General features: G+C 38.1%; 1 protein-coding gene across 3 annotated transcripts in view; it reads right to left on the bottom strand.

The window, feature by feature from the left end:
* Positions 1-22,965, bottom strand: part of AFG1L (AFG1 like ATPase) — a 127,257-nt gene that overhangs the window by 61,121 nt on the left and 43,171 nt on the right. For 2 of the 3 annotated variants that reach the window (XR_016441157.1, XM_090037652.1), the window contains exons 7-8: positions 22,392-22,450; positions 1,239-1,321 (exon numbers count right to left, since the gene is read on the bottom strand). Coding sequence is in view for 2 of the 3 variants with exons in the window: in XM_090037652.1 (XP_089893778.1) it covers positions 1,239-1,321; positions 22,392-22,450 (142 nt within the window). In the remaining variant the exon portion in view is untranslated. Of the gene's footprint in view, positions 1-1,238; positions 1,322-18,526; positions 18,614-22,391; positions 22,451-22,965 lie in introns of all 3 variants that reach the window. The other variant, XM_090037644.1, reaches the window with a different exon arrangement.

Below are 22,965 nucleotides of genomic sequence, written 5' to 3'. Positions count from 1 at the left end.
CCAAGAATGACTGCCCAGTGGAGCTGACCACTTATTTACAGATTCTATCCCACAGAGGGTAACCATGTTAGATCCATCAGAGCATGTGAATAAGGAACTGGCATTTGAACCCTAGTCTCTCACATGACAGAATGCAGACCTATTCATAATTACCCAAATATTTAAGTGTAAGGTCCTAAACAGTGCCCAGGTCTCTGTGGGATCAGGGCCTAGATGCGTCCCATTTTAATCTAATAATTTCAATACTGCAGGAAAACATGCCAATACCAGACAAAAAGGAAAAATTCTCTAGCATCTAAATTTTGTTCTACTGTAACTTTTTTTATAAAGTAAATATTTAAAGAATAATTTCACTGCTGTAATTGTATTAATTAGTTTTTTCCAGATCAACATATAACTAATTCTAATAATAACTTAATTTTAAGAGGTCTGTCTCCCAAACTGGGAACCCCAAAGATGCTCAAAAACGTTTGTCACTGGAAACATACTTTGGTGCTAAATTAAAATTATACTTCAGGGGAAAAGGTATTACAGCAACACCTTTTATTTAAAACATATTTATCTGTGCTGCTTTTGTTGTCACTGATCTAATGATAGCTTACCCTAGCAGCAATTTGGAAAAGACAAGCATCTGCGATACAAAAGCATTCCAACATTTTAACTAAAAAAGTTGTTTCTATCAGATACATCCACAGTTGTAGTTATGTCTCTATTATGTATTACTTAAATATTTTATCTTCAAATAAGTGCTAAAGTAAATTCATCATAGTAAATACTAACAGATAATATGTCATAATAAGACTTTTTTTAAAATCCACAAATAGGAACACCAAACATTAAATGAATCCTTGTCAGAGAATTTCTATAAATACTTAATTACTTTAATACAATAAGGATGTTCTTCTATTACAAGTGAATTGTGCAATCTCTTTACAAGAGGATATTCATTACTTTGAAAGCATCTGTCACTTCAGTTCTCCAAACACTACACCTCCCCCCAAAAAATCTAATTAGTTTTAATTCAGTCACACATTATAAATGATGCTAGTGGGGATATTGAAAATTTAGCTAATGAAGTTAATATCATGGCATTATGCAAGGCGTTGTGCTGTACAAAATGGACCAGAAGGCCAAAAAAATTGCTAATTGTATTATGTATTTTTAATCTCTTCTTGACTAAGAAATTAACAGCTATTAAGAAGGAAAAAAGGGCAATACCTCACAATAAATCAACTTACAGGTAGTAGAGTTTCCCTGCTGCAGGAAGCACCCGTTTCCGGTAGTCTATTCCGGAATCAAGTTGGACAGTGTTGCAGTATTTCTAAAGAACAAAAAGAAGAAGAGATTGATTACTTTCTGCAAAGTGTTATTGCGATTGTACTTCTAATTCTTTGCATTAAGGGGAAGGCACTTATGCTGATGGCCTAACAGCAATCCAGCAGCTAAGTAGCTCCAAGTTAAGATTATGATGTCTATTTTGCATTCATTTTAGGAAAAATTCAACAGATTGGAGATCATTCACAAATTAGTAAGAAAAATAACTGAAAACTGATATAAGTTTGCTCAAAAAGAGAACATCTCTTTTCCAGGCATCAAACAGAAGTGTTTGATGGGACAAAAAATGTTCCAACCTTATGGAATGTATAAAACATGTATAAAACAGAAAATTAAAATAGTGGAAGTTTGTAGATAGAACATAGTCTATCATGCTCTAGCAATATAAAAAGTCCCCTAAAACTACAACTGTACTACAACTCTGTCAGCAAAAGAATCTTTATTTTTGTATGCAAGCAAGATGCTAATTCTTTGATCAAAGCAGAAATATAATCTTTTAAAATTATCAACTTATCTGAGTTTTGCTAAAAACAAAAACAAACCACAGAACACAGATAAAAACTTCCTCTTTATTCACTGTTTTATTTCTGTCTTACCTTAATAAGGAACGTACAATTTTATTCTTAAATAAACATTTACCAACTTTAAGTTTCCACATTTCAGCCATCCCCCTGATTAGTCACCAAATCTATTGTCACAACAATTCTAGCAAAAAGCATAGAAGCAACAGTACTAGAGTAAATCCTGATCCCACTGAAGTTGACAGTGAAACTCCAAATAACCAAAATAAGGTCAGGATGTCATCCTTCATTCTAAACCATGTGTGTGGTGGTGGCAGCAGCAGCAGTGACAAGTGCTCAAGATCCTTTTAGATGCTGAATAACCAGAAACCACAATGCTATGAACACCAAGAGAGGCCTTCAGAGAAAAACAGGGAACCTTTGAAGGTCGGACAGATAATTGTGAATCAATAAAATAATTAAAGCAATAAAGTAGATCAATCTATCTGTAAATCACTCCCATTAAGACCATCAAGGATTCCAAGAATCCACATGCTACCTAACTTCATGGATTTTCCAGATCTCCACCATCCCACACATTAATAGATTATTGTTAACAATTTTAATAGGGTTTCAAACTTTGTAGTTCAGATTTTTTTCAAAGATTCTCTAAAACTGTTCTATTAGCTTTGTTTGGTTAGAATTATATTATTCTCGTAAATATAATTCACAAGTATAAAGTCTAATTTATAAATTATTAGATTGAAGAAAAAAATTTTTTTTTTTAGAAGAACTACTTTAACTATTAACAATACCTCTTTCTGCTGAGTGTGCTACTTCCTTAGAACTTTATTAATAAAAAGTTCACATTGGAGACTGTGATAAGAGAATATATAGCATATTATAATTTTTCCTTGGTCAGTGTTGAAGATTCTGCAGATGTACATTTATCCATTGCATTTTTCAATGTATCCCTCTTTCAACTTTTAGAAAGTAGAAAAGTTAAAAGATGGTGAGACTATCAACATTGAAAGTACAAAATTCTAGGAAACACAATACTTAAACATGCCCAGGAAGAGAAAAGCCCTGCTATAAAACCAGTGTGGGGCTGAGCCAACATAGACCTGTGGGTCACAAGAATAAAAATGGAACGACATACAGTAATTGGAAAAATATGCTGCATATTATCAGGCTGCATCATGACCAAGCACATGAAGGATGTTTAAATTTCCCTCCACTTTTATCCATACCACCTGGTAGGCAAGACAAGGTAGTACAGTCCCAACTCCCACGCGTCATTACTGATCATCTCATTATCTTAGATAATCCAAGAAGTAGATAAGCCATTGAAGTATTTCCTTCAAAGTCAAGACATATATACTGGCAAAAGGTATCAGTGCTAGAAGGTCATGTAGATATGCTCTGGATTCTTGATAATACTCTGATCAGCTTTTTTTTTCTTTTGGAAACAACACAGGTATCTGAAAACACATGGGCATTCTGCTGGGGATTCTGGGAGTCTGGCCTCATTTCCTGCAATCTCTTCCAGGTTCTAGACAGCTTTGCAAAATTTTCCACTGCTCCAGGGAACTAGGCTAGAAGCTGCCTTGCTGCAACAAAACTGAAGTAGGGCCAAGAAGCAGAAGTGCACCTGAAACACTGGTTAACATGATCACTCCACACTGTGGTCATTTACTGGCGTTGTCTCACTGGTCTGACTACCAATGATTCTGTTTCAGCAAAGTAACTGTTCTGTAGACATATTCCTCAGAGTGCTGGAAAGGAACAGGGTCTGGCAGAAGTACATATTAGCCTGTGACCATTACAATCCACTGCTTTTGTTTCATCTTTGTTGTCCTGTTTAAATCTCCCATTTTTTGGGTACCATCTTTTTTCACTCCAAATCAGAACTTTCATTCACCGTCTCATTTCATATTTTTTAATCTCTTTAGCAGAAGATTATTAATTACTGTATATCAATACTTAGTGAATTAGATCTCAATACTGGTCTCCTTGTGCCATGGCTTGCCAGTCTAACACTCTACTCAGCATCATATATCAACAGTTGGCAATAAGCCACAGGGTTCCAACTAAGAGAGGGAAGTTATAAAAAGGATGTCCTTATTTTTTCTCTCTGGTCCTAGGAAAGATTTCCCTGAAACACAAAATCCCTATTAAAATCTGACTGTGAGCTATTTTGGGAAGGAATCATCTTTTACTTATGTGCATAAGCAGCAGCTAGCACAATAAAGTCTAGCTTAAGGACAGGGGCCTTTGGTGCCACCATGGAAAAAACATACAATACAAATAAAGGCCCTGGACACTAGTATAGAAACTGATGCAGCAAAGCAGTACATGTGAGTTCTGTTGTGAGCAGAGTTATTTACACAAAACTTAACATCTGTGCAAAAGAGCAGAGAACAGACAGGACATTTAATACGGGATGGCAGCAGGAAGGCTGTTTGTGCCAGTACATCAGTGCTTTCCACCCACACTAGTACATTTACTCAAATCCAAGATCAGCATTCCTCCCCCAACCCCCAAGTCAGCATTATGGGGAGCCTCATTTTAGATTCAACTACCAGTCCCTGTCAGGCACCAGCTAAGCTCTGGCTTTGGGCTGAAGCTGGAGCTGAGCCACTGCCTGTCCCAAGCCAGAATGGCTTGTTTGGGGGGAGAGGGGGAAATACAGTCAGGGAAAGCAAGGGTGCACTTTCAGCCTTCTTCCCCACTCCTTGCTCCCCATGCCTGTACTTTCTCCAACCCCTTCTTTCAACAGTGGCAAGAAAACCATACACCACTAAAGTCCATTGGTTCAGATACACAAGAGATGCCAAAAACATGGTTTTACATTCTAGTGTAGACAAGCCCCTGGCTAAATTATTTAAAAAAAACAACAAAAAACTTAGGATGCAAAAATTGCATGCACAAATACAGACTGGGAAATGAGTGGCTAGGCTACAGTACTGTAGAGAAGGACTATAAGCTAAATGTGAGCCAACAGCATGCTCTTGTTGCAAAAAAAAAGGCCAGCAGCATACTGGGTTGTATTAACAGTAGTATCACTTGCAAATCAAGGGAAGTGATTCTTCCCCTCTACTCAGCACTAAGAACTCATCTGAAGTACTATGTCCAGTTTGGGGCCCCATACTTCAAGGAGGATGTGAACAGAATGGAAAGAATCCAGTGCAGGGTAACAAAATGTGATTAGGCTCTTGGGAGGCATGACTTATGAGGAAAGGCTAAAAGAACTAGGGTTATTTAGTCTGAGGAAGAGAAGACTGAGGGGGAATTTGATAACAGTCTTCAAACACCTGAAGGGCAATTATAGCGTGGATGAAAATGGGCTTTTCTTCTATGGCCCTACAGAACAGGACTAGAAGGAATGGCCTCAAACTGCAGCAGGGGAAATTTAGATTGGAGATTAGGAGCAATTTTCTGACTATGTGGGTGGTCAAGCATTGGAACAAGCTACCCAGAGAAATTGTGGAATCTCCATCCTTGGGAATGTTCAAGAGCAGGTTAAACAGACACTTGACTGGGGTGATTTAATCGGAGATGATCCTGCCTTGAGCAGGGAGCTGGATTACATGACCTCATGAGGTCCTTTCCAGCATTAGTTTCCTATGATCCTATCATCATGTTTTGTTTTCATATTTTCAAACTGGATAACAGTTCCTTTCCCAATCTCACAGGAGTGTGGTGAAAAAAGTTAGCATTTGCAAATAACTCTGACAAGGAAATGCTATACATACTAGAAATAAAAATACATTAAAACATCAATTCAGAAGTTAGTTTTTACGTTTTGTTTTAAATTTAAAGGTGAAAATTACTGAAGGGCTATACCTACGTGGTTTCAAAAAGAAAAAAAGACCACACATATTGTTCAGAAGTACAAAAATGAAGTCATGGAGTGGGTGGATTGGCAATAAATCTCTATACTTTGGTTTACAGTAAGACTTTAAATTCATGCATTTAGGACTGGAAAAAATCTATTAAAATTTCCACATATGTTCTTAAAAACTTGGTCACAGACTTCCCTACCTTTTATCCTTCATCTTTTGTTAGCATTAAAAAGACTAATAGGAATTATACAAGTTTTAATTTCTCTCTCTTTGGGTAACTAACTTCTCCATCATAGGACTGATTAAACCCTACAGATGTGATTGCATTCTCACATTCACTAATCACCACCAAGAAATCCTAATCAGCAGCAAAAGAACTTTAACTGGAGTCCTTAGATTGTTAGTACTTAATTGACAAAGCCACAATCCAAACCACTGGTTTACATTTTTAAATAGAGTTTTAAACTTCAGAGTTCATTTGCTTATGATAGACTTCTCCTACTTTTATCCCTAAATAAATACATGTGGGGTCAAGGCTGCAGTTAGCCTAATCTGTCCTTGTGCAACTACTAATGGTTTTCAACAAATTTTCTGTACCATGGGGATATTTCAGAGCTGACTTCTTACCCTATTCAATTCAAATGCATAAAATTAATCAGCCATGCAATTTATTTTGAACTGGTTTATGTATTTATGTATACAAAGGGCAAATACAATTACAATCTGAAAATGTAATTAGTAAGTTAAAAATAGAGAGTTATCACGCACTCATTAACATAGAAGTGGGAGAATAGCTTCTGACTCCAAAAGGAAAAAAGGTGAAGCCTTAAAGGCACAACTTGACACAAACTGTGCTAAAGAAGAGGCCATGACACTTCAACCATAAGGGGTGGATTCAAATCACACTTTCAATAGCTCTAAAGCTACTGTCAAGAGTTATTAAATATACAACAGCTGTCTGAATAAAACATCCTTCCTCTAAGCACTATTTGTTACTGCATTTGTGTTTTTTGTTTTTAAATTTGTGATATCAAGGGCCCCCCTACATGTGGAGGTAAAGGTATGATGGGATCTAACGTACAATCCATACAATTGTGCCCCCTACCACACCACACAAATTATTCCTGCAGCATCTCATGTACCTCCAGGACTGGGAGACAGCAGCTGTCACAATCCTCCAGCCCCAGCAGTTTCACCCACCGTCTGGGTCCTGGCATCCAGCAACTGCAGCTGCGGGACTCTGTGTCCATTTGCTGCTGGGATCTAGAGTTGGCAGCTGCTGACACTGAGAGTCCCTTCAGTTGTGGGATGCTCATCCAGGCATGGTGCACCCTGTAGCTTGGAGCCCTGACAACTGATGGGGCTTCTAGCTGCAAATTAAAGCTCAATAGCAGCCAGCTATAATGTTAGTACATACTTTATAGCTGGTTGGAGCCTTTTATGGCATGATAGGTACTCTGCACATGTAGCTGGTCTCAAGGTAATTCCACAGTTAACTGCACGATCCCTGTAACCTGTAGAGGGTGCCTCATATACTGTACAACAGCTTGTTAAGTAGAGGAGCAAAGTTTTTAAAAGAAGTAAAAAATTCAGATGAACTTCAGACCCTTCTTTCTCTCACAGGCACAAGGTCCACAAGCAAAATCCCAGGTCTTAATTTTCTTTGGGAGCTGGTTCTTCCTCTGTACTGAACATTGGGAGCAAGCTAAACAGTTAGAGCTTTCCTACTGCTGACTTTAAAAGAAGGCTGAGTGAATAAGGACTCTTTCATTTTGGTGGCTACACCTAAAGAAAAACATTTCATTTCGAATCATACTAAAATTATGTTATTTAAGCCAACATTAAATATATTGTCCCTATATCATTGATTTCTTTTGTTTTTCTCCCACCCAGCCAATAGAAAGAAGGCAGAAGACCGAGAGAAAAGGGACCTCAACATTCATGAGCTGTTACCCTTTCAGTACTGTGCCACCTCCCTTCTGGTTGACCAACATTCCTTCTTGTGAATGGTCAGGGGTACATCCTTTGTGATCTTCTGTAGGAAACAGAAGACATGCACACACAAACACACCCATTTCCTCCCCCAGCCCAGCACACAACAGGCATAGGGAAAGTTGCTGTGATGCTGGGCTGTCAGCCTGCTGCCTGACCCCTGTGCATAGCGCCGCTGAACTCAGCGCCTGCTTTCCTTTGTTCTACAGCGGTCACTGCCCGTTGCCTCCTATACCCCACCATCCCCTAGCAACAAAATCTCCAGTTGCTGCAGCAGCATCTTCTCCCTGCAACCAGCCATGGGGGGGGTTGGGGTTACACCCTACACACTCACACCGTGCCCATCCGAGCTCTGTGCTCCTGCTGCCCGCCTGGGAGTAGGGTCCGGTCTCTGTGCTCTCCCAGCCCTGTCCCCATGCTCCTGGTGGCTACAGTAGCGGCAGCAGCAGCTCAGCCCAGCCCTGAAGCTGTGCATGCTGGCTGGGCTGGACACTTCTGCACATGAGGGTGGGAGCAAGGAGCACAGCCTGGGTAGGGTACAATTAATTGGTGGGTTCCTGCAGGCTGAATGAATGTGGATTTCATATCAGCTACCCTATTATCAAAACACAAAGAATAGATCACAGAATATATACATTCAAAAAAGTTTCAGATCAACTCCCCCCATACCATAATATGAAGCTTAATATACAGCAGATTTTGTAATTGCTCTCCCTTTTTCATAGCGTCATAGAATCGGCCTCCCCCTGCACCAGCATTAATGTGCAATGGGCTCCGATCCAGGAATCCAAAATCGCACCTCCTGCCATACATGTGTGGCATGACAGGAAGTATAATTGTTGGGAGCCCACATCAGATCCCCCTGTACCATTACTTTAAAATCTGTCTGAGGCAATAGTCTCTCAAGCTACAAAACTCTGCTCTAATAAAGTGTTAAAACTTTATAATACATTAGTCTTTTATGTGTGTATCAAAAATGCATAAGATGGAAAAATATTTTCCAAAAACAAGAGAAACCTGAAGAAATAAGTTCATTAATATTGCTACAAAGCAGAGGTAGTGGTTTTCAACTATTTTTCATTTGCAGACACCTAGAAGTTTTTTAATAAAGGTGAAGACCCCTTTGAAGTATTCACATACTTTTGATTGATCATAGTCATCTTTTGTGAACCCCTCAGGCATAGTCTGAGGACCCCTGGATGTCTGTGGACCACGGGTTGAAAGCCACCGTTACAAAGGGTTCCTCATCTCCATTCATAAAAAAAAGAGAAATAAGGAATTACAGATTCTGAGAGAGAACTTCTAAACTCATTTTAACATATACCTACAATATTTTAAAATGAATAAGTTTTAACTCTGAACATTCTTAAAAAGTGATGTAGGTTGCATCTCTCATCAAGAAATGTTGTTCACAAAGACAAGCTGTGTGGACTTGTATATTCCTCCAGGATACAAAATAAATTCTAAAAACTAAATTTTAAAACATTAACTCTATAATAATGCATATGCACGTAAGAAATTATTAAATTGGAGACTTGCTTATGTAAAACATAAGCAAATATTTAGCAGACAGGTGATGTTAAAAAACACCAACGTTAGAACAGCTGTTCTTACTCTGGATTTCAAATGTGTAATCACTGTTATTTTTTAAATGAACTAAAATGATTGACGGACATCTGAATCAGACATTTAAATACAAAAATGTATATGCTGCACTGTATGTTCTTTATAAATTTTTGAAAGCTAGCGTTCTTATATTATACAGTACTAAGCTGTTTGAACACTGAAATGCATCAAATATGAATACAGTATTTTTTAGTGCTGGAAAACCCTTATCCCCAATTACTACAGCAATCCAATCAACTTCCTGAGAGAGGTACTTAAAACCATTTAATAAAGGTCAGAATAGAAATCTAGAGTTGAAGCATACATGCAGGAGAACAAACTATGTCCTGGATCTTATGCTGAGCTTAAGTATTTCTAGTTATGCACATGCTCAACTTTGAGCTTCACTGTTATTACTCACATAAAATTAAATATATGGGTATATGCTTACATCATGAAGGCCTAAGGTTTAATAAACACATTCTGAATGATTGCAATATGCCCTAAATTGTGACAGTACCTTAATAATGAAGAATCATAGAAAATGAAAATTAAACATGTATTTTATACCAAGTTTATGTTTCACTCTTGAAAGATAGCTAAAGATCCAGTCTAAATTTTCAATCAATTGATATTAAACCAGCTTGTGGTTTCATTTTATTTTTGCCTGTAGGCTACTGTTCCCCTATGATAAGGTTTTATAGTATACTCTTTTACAGCACTATTTAAGAACAAATTACATACAACCTGTTTCTTCAAATTAACATTGCAGAAACTTGTTGGTGAATATATTTGATGCCTCAAATTTATATCTAAAAGAAAAATGATAAAATAGCTTATTCTTCCCCCAGCACAAGCTATTGTACTTACACATGCACCTGTAGTAAGTTTTAGAAAAATGCATGAACACTCACTATTCATAATCAAAGCAAGGCTAAGCCTGAGAAGTGCAACTCTGACTGAACTTTCTGAATAAAAAGATCAACGGCTACTGATTTAATTTCATTTTCCCTTTTCAATCCTACTCTCAATATCTAACTCCTTCACACAAGGTGACATCCAAACAAGCATACAGCAATAAGTGACACTACTGATTCAGACTCCCTTGTCTATGATTATTGATATGCTCTCCTTCCATTAAATTATGAAATAACGAGAAGTTCCATTCTCTTTTCCCAGTCTGGAGGAAAAGAAAAAAAACCCATTCTCTCCTCATGGAACCAATAAAACCATTATTGTGCCTGTACATGTACAGATAATTATAGCATGTCAGAGCAGACTCGATTAGTCAAGTCTGCTGGAGCATACTATTTAGCACACTCCAGCAAACCTCCATGTCTCATGTATTGGTGTCCCCATGCTTCAAAATGGCTGGGGGGGGGGTGCTTTAACTAAAGCTCTTTCAACAAGCCACTTTAATTAAAGCCTCCCCACCCCCCGCATCCAGAGCACATGTAAAAATGCCCTGTAAGTCTATCAGCAGCACTAGAATAAATACAGTTAAAATTCTTGGGCAAAGTCTAAAATTTAGCTGGTTTATTCAGTCTTTACCCAAATCTAGTTTAGATTAAAAGCAGTGCCCTTACTCTTAGGTTTTAAATTTCTGTCTGGGGAATATCATGAGAAGGCCAATAGATGCTTTCCAATTTGAATTATATCATTAAAATGGGAATTATTCACAACTACAATAAAACAAGAATTAACCAGGCATATATTTAATGAGTATGTTTTTCTGGGCCACCAAACTCATGATTTGAATTTTTTAATACTAGTCTATTTACAATGGGTAGTCTTAAAATCTTCAGTTTATGACGACCATAGTCTTTGTTCAGGATTTATAGATAAGAAGGCCAACATACAAACTGCTGAAGACAGTACATAACATAAGTTAATTCCACCTTTTATCTTGTTGGGATATACATAAGTAGTATGCTGGTTGCTCAAGGGTTCTCTCTCTACTTGGTCCACCTTCTGAAGAAATAGAGCCAGACTGAGGTGCACAGCAAGCATGACATGTAGGACCCTAAGAAGGGAGAGGTTTGCATGCTTTGTTTAGGTTTAAAATGGGCACAAATATTAAATGTGCATCTCACCTAACACTACAGTATGTAGACTCACAAGAATCTAAATTTGCTACAGCAAAAACAAGAAAAAGAAAGGATCAGGTATTTTGTGGCAAAAGAAAAAAATGGTCAAAGTATTGTTCAATATGCACTCGGGTTTTGTCTTCATGTTCAGATGTTGTTGAAACAGTAGACTTAAAAGAAAATGTCAATGAATCCTCACAAGCACTATACATGACCTCTGGGGTAATTAGCAATCATTCAAAAGCAACAAGACTAAAACGTTCTATTCTTTATTACTGTCAACTCTTATCTTGATCAGCATTTTAATAAAGATGGTTCGTTTCTAAGACAGTTTCATGAATCAGTCATAATTACATTCTGACATGCAGTGAATAGTAAAGCAAAACTAAATATCACTTCATCAACCTTTCTAACCTTTATGCAAGTATTAGCTGTAAATAATTTTTACACAATCCTACAACAGAAAATCTGCATATTTCTTAGCTTTGTACATACTCTACCCTAAGTGAATTTCCTGTGACCTATACCTGGAAAAAACAATCAGGCATAATTATTTAGTCCTGTGAAATATTCAGGTGTTGCCTTTCATAGCTCAAATCAACTTCATGTACAAAAGGCTACTTGTTCTGTACAACTCACAATGCTTCAAAACAGTTAACTGAAATGTTACTTTCTCTAGAGGCTTTCCCCCCCTTTTTTCAATAACTATGAAATAATAAAACATTGCAGATTACTTCAAGAGATTTAGAAATCCTGTGCGCGTCGCAATTTTAAAAACACATTGTTGAAAATCATCTACAAAGTTTATTTTCTCCATGTCATCTCGTTACATTTTGCACTTTATATTAAACCAAAATGCACGTACTGTTCCTGGAAGTTATGCAAGTTATATATGTGACTTTTTAAATAATGCTTTCATAATGGTTGAAACATCTAAGCAAATGAACAGTAGATTTTAATGTCTCCATCTTAGACTTGTCAGAGAAGCATTTTTAGCCTTAACCTGGATTTAACATAGGAATCATTTAGAAGCAGAATCCAGTTGATGCAAATTACAAATTTCTATCACCTGGAGGTGTTGTCCTAAAATTTCAACAATTAAAAAACAAATCACACTTTTCTAGCTTCTGCGTAAGGCCATAGGATTCATTTTAAAACTGTGATACAATGTATTTTACATTTCACCTATGAATAAGGTATACCTACAAGTAGGATGTAAACTACATAGTTCTAGTTTAAACAGTGGGTAATGACTGTAACAAAAATATTCTAAAGTTGAATAAACAGTTGAATGCATACTGAAGTTGAATACAAGGCACAATATTTTGGATAGTCAATCAAAATGAAAGATTTTTGTTTTTTCATTTTTGGGGAAGTATGGTTACAGCTGGGAGGAAAAAAAGCTAATGAATATGCTGCTTGTAGTAGGAGCTACTCTCAGTCTAAGATCTCTCACTTCACCTCACTCATTGAAGGAGACCTGCATCAAAGTATGTAAGATACATTTTTGACATTGCTTTGAAAATAGAAAAAACATTTAAAGATGCATACAACTCATAAGCTTAGTATTTTAACTGTTAGTGGCTTTAATGGTTTTCAAATAAGCAATATTTACTGATAAACAGAACATAACTGGAAGCATTTCACAATGGATCTAAAGTGTAATACTTAACAATGGGTCAAATTCATCCGTGGTGTAATTACTTTAATGAAGTTTCACCCCGGATGAGGCTGACCTGCTGTTTCTTGTTTTTCTTTTTTAAAATTCGATCTATATGGCTTTTCCCAGTATTAGCCTTTGCTCCTGCAAGAGCTGCCAGCAGGGGTTAAAAAAAAAAAAAAAGTGTTGATTTAAGAAACTAGATTTCCCAGAATAAAAAAAAAATGTGATTAAGAGCTAAACAAAAGCTAAAGATGGCTTACGCTTAGCTCTGATGAGGTCCACTACCTCATTACCAACAACTGAAAACTTCTGATGCATTTTGTTTCAAGAGAATCCAAAAGTCCTTGCTGTAAAGCAGGCTGGGGGGTGCAGAGTCCATTCACTCTTTCTGTATCACAACCATTATGTAAGAAGTATAAAACACTGCCTTTATGCTGCCAAACCACAATGACTCTTCTTACATCAAAGCATTTTCACCACTAGGGTTTTTTCTTCTAAATTTATTCAAGCCAAGGGCAGGGAGACAACAATTCATACACGCTAATTACACCTAATTATCTATTCCTTTTTTTTCCACCAACTTTGGCCAGTGTTATTTGCTATCTGGGTTTCTCACAACCTCCCCTTGCCCTGTCCATCCAGCTCAACAGTAAAGTCTTTGAAGAAAACAGTTGTGGCTTTTTAGAATTTTCACAATATAAGGTTCAACCCAAATTAAATTATTCTATTATGAGTTTTGACACGTTTATGTGTTAAATATGAAGGCCTCTTGGTTAATTTGGCAAATTCCTTACATCTCTTCATGGTTAGAATTGCTGGTAACACCCTCTCTTGTAGGAGCTTCTCCTCATGCTTTCTTTTCATGATCTAAATGAAATGTTTATTGGATTAAAGTTCTTCTCTGCAGACCTCCACGGTGGCCTGTGACAAAGAGCTTAAAAGCTTTATTAATTGGCTTGGGCTTTTTTTGGGAGGGGGAGGACCTTATTTCACATTACATCACAAGCAAAGAAAACTGCCACGTGTAATTAAACTAATTTAGCCTGTTACACTAAGAACTATTACATATCTATATAATATACTTTGATTAAAATGGAGGAATCAAATTTATTCACTGAAACACAACTGAGGAAAATCATACTGATTTAGGGAAAGAAAGTCAAGGAACACAAGACTCAGCTACAGTAGCAATTATTTTACTCTTTGGTGCCACAGCCTGCACTGGAAGAAGCTGCCTGGGGCTGAGGCTGATATTGCGAGAAAAAAAGGCTTTTAACACTATACTGTTAATAGTATGTATACAGGCCATGAGCAGATCATAAAAATAAAAAAGTCAAAAGCTCTTGAATTACACAGTTAAAGATAATGCTCATATTTACAAGCAAGAATTATATATTACACACACTATATTTACTTTTATTTAAAGTATTTAGAACAGAACTGTAAACCTCTAATCAAGCACATAGTTCTGTACATGCACTGTTTTACTTGTTAACATGTTCTGAAAATTAATTTGTAGCAAAAAAACCCTGTCCTTAACATCAGTATAGTTTAAGTAAAATGATTCATAACAGCAGTTACCCAAGACATTTTCTTGTTTAATTACTAGACACACTTCACAAAAATAAAACAAATACTGCCACAGCTTGCACAGAGAGAGAGAAAGAGAGTGAGCATGCGCACAAGCAAGCGAACGAGCCTTCTGCTCAAGAGTTTGCCTGGTTACATACTAAGAAGGGAAACAAAAGGCCTAACATCTTCAGTAATGAAAAAGTCAATTGATAGTCGAAACCATCACAATATCAAAGGATTAATCCCAGCAATTCTGACTCAGGTGACAGTTCAACAGAGGTCAGAGTGGCTGACACTGACCTCAAAAGCAGGTTTTAACTATTCAACATCCTGAAAGCTGCTGAGCTATCACAGAACTAGAATGGAACAAACTGACAAATCAATTTCATCAATAAAATGACTTTTTTAGAAATTGGCAGATCAACCAATCAACATATCTGTTTATTTCTAACACAGGTGGTTGGACAAAAGCTGAACACACAAAGAAATTTTATATCTCCTGAGTGCTTTTGTACTAAATAAGACTAAAAATTCACTTACGAACAGTTCTGAAGTTGTAAAATCCCAAACAGTTATCATCTTTGATATCCCCATATTTCCAACCTGCTCCCCCTCCCCCCCCCCCCCAAAAAAATTACAGTGAGCTGATAGGTATTTTAGAATTCCTTGAATGGTTTTGGAGGAAAGACACATGTTTAAAATATAATTATTCTATAGGATTTCTATGAATAAAATAGAAAATGAGGCTGTATAACCACTAACACTCAGAAAATGACAGTAATCTGCCTTCAACAGCAGTATGTAAGCAGTTCATTGTTTTGCATTAAGAGTTATTTTATACACAATAATTTAAAAACCTGAAATGACTGTTTTGGACTCAGAGAAAACTGAAGGCAAAGCTACAATAGTGTGCTATCACATGTCCCACATTATTTCCCTTCAGTTCAGAAGACAGCCCCAACCAAAACAGAGCATATTTGTGAACTGTACCAGTCAATAATATACTAATGCTATTAAGAACTTTTATTTTTAGTATTAGAACACACTGTAGTTTCAGTTCTATTTTATGCAATGAACTTGTATAAAAACAAGGTAGTATTTTCCACACAAACTGATGGTTCATATAACATCAAATGGTCTGAAGAGCCCTCCTTGATGGTCCAAAGAATTAAATGTTGAAGCAAACACAGAGGGATTAAGATATTGGAAAGTGCAGTGGGCCATGAGAGCTCTGTTACTAAGTGGACTAAGAGAATGAAGAAGTTGGTAAACAACTGCTAAAGAAAGTATTAAAGAATTCTTTCGTCCCTTTTCCTATTCAAACAAGAACTTGCTTCAGGTCTTGTCATCACATTTTTTTAAAGATGCATTGGTTTCAATTTTAAGTATAAATTATCTCTTAAAATGTCTAGAAAAAAATTCAGACTTAAATTTTGTTTCATTTACTTAGATTTCCTAAAAATGTGTGGCCAGATCCAGATGTGCAGGTATGCGGAGTCTGTGGCACCACAAACTGAATGCATTTGCTACCAGTATTTCCCAGTAGCAAAAAAAAAAAAAAAAAAGCAAAGCACACCAAATTGGCATGGAGGCATCTGTCTCTGCACACTTTTCACTCTGCACACTCCACGCTGGGCCACACTGCCTGAGGCACTCCACTCCATGCTGGGGCATCCTGCACCCCCTAGTGGCTGGCTGGGGTGCCAGGTGCCTCAAGACGGGGAGAAGGCAACCTTGGGCTGGCTGCTTGTCTCAGTGTGTCTCAGCATGGGGCCCCCACACTGAGGCACGTGGAGCCCCTGAACTGATGCACACTGAGTCCCAGCCAGTTGTGGCACAGCTGGCTGAGCCACAGTATGCCTTGAGACAAGGGAGCAGCCAGTCCAGCTGGCTGGGGTGCAGGGTCCCTCGGTGCAGGGCACTCCGCAGTGGGCAGAGATGGGTAGCCCTTGGTTGCCTGCTCCCCCGTCTCCATGTGCTGCTTCCCAGCCAGCCCCACCTGCAGCACATGGATCAGTGGGACAATGTGTCCCACTGCAAAGTACATGTACAGGGGTGTGCACTACAGCACAAATGTGCTGCTAGTATTTGTGATGCTGCAAATACACACCCTTGCTCATGTGGACACAGCCTCTGAGAGCAAAGCTTAAGGTGACAGCAAGAAGTGAGTATGCTCTGCCTGCTGAGAAACATTTGCCAATATGAAAAAAAAAAAGACTTCCATCTATGTTTATCATAAAGACACCTAAACTAGAGGTGTTGCATTAACTGTTCATACCAGAAAAAAATTGTAACAATGTGCAATTGTTGATTGATATCAACGTAACATCTCATATCTGAGTCACTATTCCTAAAATGGTTTGAACTGAAGCAGATGTCTGATTGGTTGTAGATTACAAGTCTATATGAATATTTTCCTACATTCTTTTCTTTAACATACCTACCAGAGGGGCAAAATGCAAAAATAAATTAATACTGGGTAATTCCCATGTTTCATTTTCATTTAATTTTAAAAAAATGCAAGAACCTAATATGACTGCCATGAAACTAAATACATCAGCTTAAGTATTACTGATATCTATCTGCATATTCCTCATGCTCTCATCTCTAACATACATTGGGCAAGAAACATAATTAATACCAATACATTATACTTAGCTCTCCTTCCGAGTTTGTATTATTAAAAAAATCGGCTGGTTTGGCCTTTCTGCAGCTACTTTTGTATTTGCACAGAGACTTTTGTTTTATGATCAACTCTAAAAGCATCAAGATCTGATTTTAACTTGTTTTCCACTATAGGAAAACAAGCCCACTATTTAAAAAAAAAAAGTCCTTTTATAATCCACCCCGAAAAGTTTCAGCCACAGCTAGTATGTTTTCTTGCTCACCCTACATAAACTGATTCAGGCTCTGTGTATGCACATAACAAAAAGTAATTTAAAATATGAACGCTTCATTAATACAACCTAAAAGACAAGGGGGAAAAGTGCAGATGAACATGGTAAAATGCAAAAGTCGAGTTCTCTTGGCTACCCATAGGTGAGGGAGATTACTTATCATATCATTGCTGCTATCAGGGTATTTGGGATCAGCATTGACTATACTGCGATTCCTGCTCTTTTCATAAATGTAGACTTTCCCTTCACTGACCAGCATTCCCAAAGAGCTGAGATAGTAGGGGTGCACTGACAGATTTTTTTGGCTGATACAGATAGCCAATTTTTAAGGAGGCATATCAGTTGATACTGATCCAATTTCCAATATGCAACCCTGAAGCTTGAAGAGCTCCATCCAACTGGAGTGTGTGGAGGGGGGCAGATCAAGGCACCTGTAGTGAGGGACAGAATGGGGTTGGGGCAGGCAGGGTGGGGAGGGATCCAGGACAGATCCGCAAGCAGCTTGTCCAGGGAGTGGGGCGGGGGGCAAGGGTGTGTCCCCTGGATCTGAATGGTATTGGATGGACTGCAGCTGTGGGCTGGGGCCGGGGAGGGTGCAGGATGGAGGCGTTGCTCATTGCAGGGGAGCAGGAAGGGGGTGGCAGTTCCTGTTGCTGTGTGCAGCTCGTCCAGTGCTCATCTGACAGCTCCTGTGGCTTGCCCGGAAGGGTATGGGGTGGGGGGCATGTGCCCCCGGAGCTACCCTGCTGGGAAATGCCCAGCCCCAGCCCACCCTGCCTCGTGCAGATCTGGGGGCACATGCCCCACAGATGAATGGACGGAAACCGCCAGACAAGCACCGGACAAGCCATGTGCAGTGGCAGGACCCGTCCTTCTCTCTTCCCTTCCACATCCCATGCCCGCCCAGGCCCTTGCCCCAGCTGGGCACCCCTTGCCGCAACCCCAGCCCCAACCCCACATCCTCACTCATCGTGGAGGCTTTGATCTGCCACCCCACACACCCTTCCCCCTCCCTCCACACCAAACTTACCAGCTGCATGCAGCTCCCCATGCTCCTGGCTCTGCTCCTCGCTGCATACGTGCTGTACTGTGGCTGCAAGCACACATGGGCATTTATCTGGCAAATTAAATTGCCCCATCAGGATGATTTCCAATACAGAAAACGTTCTTCATATTGGTGCCAATCCCATATCAGACCAAAGTATCAGTGCACCTCTACCAGATAGGGAATTCAAGTCTCTTCCATTGAGATGCCCTAGGCTCAAGGTGTTAAAACCTTATGGTTATGGTTCAAGATAATTATTGCCACCTCATGATGGCAAACAAGCCCAACGCTCGAATCTTAGCAGGAGGATATAAAGGGCTGGAGGAGATGTGTACAGTCTAGAAAGAGGGGTTAATACAACAGAAAATGTCCTGAAGACAAATCACAAATTCTCAGCTGAGTGCATTTATGTTGTGATATTTTTGAAATACAAAAAGTCACCCTAAGGAACCTGGTGAGGATAAGCAACAGGGGTCTTGCAGGCTCTGAAGATAAAATAGGGGCTGAGACCATTACAGATATCCACACTTCCATTTGGTTACTTTTTCATAAAAAACTTCAGAGAAAAAAAAGACAGTATTTTGGATTTTGTTTGTTGCACTTTCTAAATTTTACACACAAATAAGGTGAACACCAAAGAGATGCTTACAAGATTAATATCTTTAGTGTGAAAAAGTATGAAGCTAAAATGACAGTTTGCATACATACTTAGTTGCCTTTGGGAAAACAAAAATCAGCAGAATAAGTGACCAGAGAAACCAAACAGTTAAATTTTACACCTTCTGAACTGTGTTGCTCTATTTAAGATAACTTTTGAAGGTGGTTTTCTGTGCATCTTGTCATTACCATTCATGATGTTATTAAGGTCAAAGTAGCAGTTCCAGATAAGTCTCATATGATCTACATTTAAGACTTCACATTAAGGAAAAACAGCGTTATTTATAAGCAACCTTTGTTAAACTGATGCTTAAATATGGATTTAATTACACTGGTATGTAAGAATAGAAAACATTAAAAATATGCAGAACAGAGAAAACAAAAATTACCCTCCAAACTAATTTAAAAAGAAGCAAGCACAGTATCTTTCTGTGTTCTACATGCAAGGCTATGCATATGTATCTTTATTTGGTTTAAAAAGACATGAAGCCCACATTTAAATATTTTTCTCCTGGCAAAAAGGAAAAGCCAAGCTGGGATTCTTTAACCCAGCTATTAAAACAAAGAGAAGAATAAACTTCTTGGAAAATGAAACAGAGGAAGACACAGACAAATAAATGGCAAGGTAAAGAAGAGTTTCCAGTAATGAAGACTGAGCACAGAGTGGCATTTCAGGAAAATAACACACTTGAAATTGTCCTCTTTCTTGTAGAACAAGAAAATTTGCTTTAGAATAAACCCCTAAGAACAGAGTTCTGTATGAACTTAACTTTTATACTCTTATTTTTTATAAAGCGTTTACAGAAATTTAACATAAACCAAATGCAACAGTTGCCTTCCTGCATCTGTATATGCCATGCAATAGTAGTTTCAACAATACAGGATTTCCACATTCACCTCAATGAGATATTAAACTGAAATGTCAACATTAGATGGGATCTTCAAAAGGGGCTTATGCAATTATTCTCGCTAAACTTCAATTGTACAATTCTTTGCAAGTCAGTGAAATGACTACCAGTATTAAATATTATACTGCTTATCTTTTTAGAAAGAACATCAAACTAATATATTTGTACCACAACCCCAAACTGTTTCTGCTGATCCACAGATACCAAAACCTCCAATTTCCCTTTCCCTTGTTGACCTCAGGTACTTATATAGCTCATAGAAGATGAATGGCTAGTTAGCCTAATAAAAGATATCACATCTACCCAAAGAATCTTGCCTCACAATCTTTAAAGTATTTATGAGGCAAAGAAATATTGTTACCCTGTTTCACAAATAGGAAACTGAGGCAGAGAAGCTAGTATGACTTTAAAAAGATGATGAAGAAAATTTATTGCAAAGCAGAGATCTGAACCCCCACAATACCAGAATTGTAAGCTGACACCATGGAACCAAGATTACCGCCAGTGGCTACTGTACCAATTCTATTACTGATATTTAGCTCAATACCCTACTTTTTTAATTTAAATGAAGCTGTTTCAGAATTTCCAGTTTATTGTACCACAGTGCAAAGACTATAGGGAGCTTGCTTCAAAACATATGTCCACTTGCCATTCCTATTACACAGACACTCAGTAATACCCACTCAGCCAGCCATTGATACAGGAGAAAATTCACACTGACAGTAAAACTGACTTGAATTTTTAAAGATGGTGGGAGACCCAAAAATTTGAAAAGAAAAGAGACTGCCTCTAAGTAAAAAGCAAAACTATTAGACCCAACAATTAAGGTGATAATAGTGTGTCAGAATGATTTTCAAACTGTGGTTCACGGAACACTTGCTAGCAGTCTGCAGAGCTGGATGAACACATGGCAACGACTCTCATACTCAAACTTGTTGCTTTATTATTAGTAAGTGGAAAGAAGAACCTAGAAACAAAGGAATTAATCTGGCTAATGGTGCCCACCAGCAGGACAGGAACTCTCAGGAGCTCCATCAGGGGATGAGACCAATCAGGGGAAGAAAGTGGAACAGAAAAACATACAAGGTAAGAGAAGACAAAGGGAGACAAAGGCACAGGAAAAAGAGAAAGAATATAAACTGGTGGCCCCTCTCCATGGCCAAGACTACCCCCAACTCCCTGGTCCTTTTGGAGGGCTGTTTTATCCTCTGACATTTGGAAAAAACAAGGTATCAAATAAAACCATTCCTCTGTCCACTCTGCGGTACCAGTGCCAGAAGCTCCTTCTCTTCTATCCCCCTGTTCCTGACTCTACTTCAGTAACTTGTCCCTCTCCTGGGTCTTCTCTGACAGTCCTTTATGGAAAATGCTGAACCAACAGTGAGGTCTGTTAGTTAAACTTTACTGACACTCCCTCTCAGCCTTAAAAGGGGAAAGCCATGTTGTTACAGGATTTGAGCTAACGGGACTGCAGAGTTTAAAGTGAAAACTCAAAGCAAACAGTGGAATTACACACATATAGGGCAAGTAAAACTTCTTGAAAAAAATAATTTACTGTAGAGTATTGTAAAATACTCCTTCAGTTGTTTGCATTTTTTTTGTTAAACTGCATTAGCATAGTAATCACATAAGTAACATCTTTGTATACATGAAGACTTCTAAAAAAAAATTTCTGGTATAAAGAAAGCATGGCAGCAACATCTGCTTAACAGTATAGCAGGGGTGTCAAACTCACTTGGGGCCCAGGGCAGAACCTGGACCACAAAGTTTCTCATAGGTTGGATCCAGCTCAGGGCACAGAGGCGGCTGCTGCAGCCACTGCAGTGGTGGCAGGCCTAGTGGTAGCATGTGGTCCAGCAGCAGTGAGGTGCCCAAAGGCCTGCCACCACTGATGGCCACAGCCAGCAGGGCCAGAGAGCCCTGCCTTCTGCAGAGGCCATAGCACAGAACTTTCAGTAGCCTGACAGATTACAGAGAGATGCTCCACGGGCCAGATCTGAACTACAGGAATTATAGTCACACCACATACATACGCAGCAGTAATACAATGCTGTCCAAACAAATCCATTCTAGAGGGGTGTTTCTGGAAGTTAAATATTTTCTGTTAGACACTCAGGTGTTCTATTAACACAGACCACATTACCAATGAACAATTCTATCTGCTTATATTAATTTTGCTTTAAACCTATAATAATTAGTTTTTTTTCCCTGAAATCCTGTACAAACCCACATTTATCAACAGAGCAGACAAAAATGAAAAGCATTCAACAAGTGACTTTCCTTACCTTCAAGACAGCAATAAATGGTACAAAGTTGGCTCTCTGAAGCCCGTTTTTATAGAGGTCTGAAAGAGAAAACATGCATTAGCTTTGCCACTTAGTTTTCACATTAATGTCAGCTTGTCTTTTAGTCTGGTAAGTGAAGCTCTATGTTGATGGAGAGATAAAGGAAAAGAAAAGAAATAAGTGAAGCTAAAATTGACTTCTATTCTTTTGCTGTATGAAATTCATTATGTTCTTAAAAAAATAAGACAGACAAATGGAATTTAGTGTAATTAGATTTCAATCTCTAATGAGAACTAAACTAATTTTGGCAAAAAAGAGGTATAGAAAAGCTTCTGAATAAAAATAAGAACATAAAGAACTGGAAATATTGATAATCAGTCAGTGCAGCTATCCAGACAAACTATATACATGCTTAGTTTTAAAGATTTGGAAAAGGATTTGTACTGAAAATGAAATACTATAATGCCAATTTTCAGTTTTGATGTTGTAATTCTGTTTATTGGGATTACTTTTCTATCTTCTAGTAATTCTAAACACATCTATTACTTTTCAAGTCAAGGAAATGTGATTTTTA

The sequence above is a fragment of the Crocodylus siamensis genome, chromosome 1, assembly GCF_052110815.1.
Source record: "Crocodylus siamensis isolate JL-2025a chromosome 1, ASM5211081v1, whole genome shotgun sequence".
Lineage (NCBI taxonomy): Eukaryota > Metazoa > Chordata > Crocodylia > Crocodylidae > Crocodylus > Crocodylus siamensis.
The sequence above is the reverse complement of the archived record's forward strand: the minus strand, read 5'-3'. Positions and strand labels throughout refer to the sequence as shown.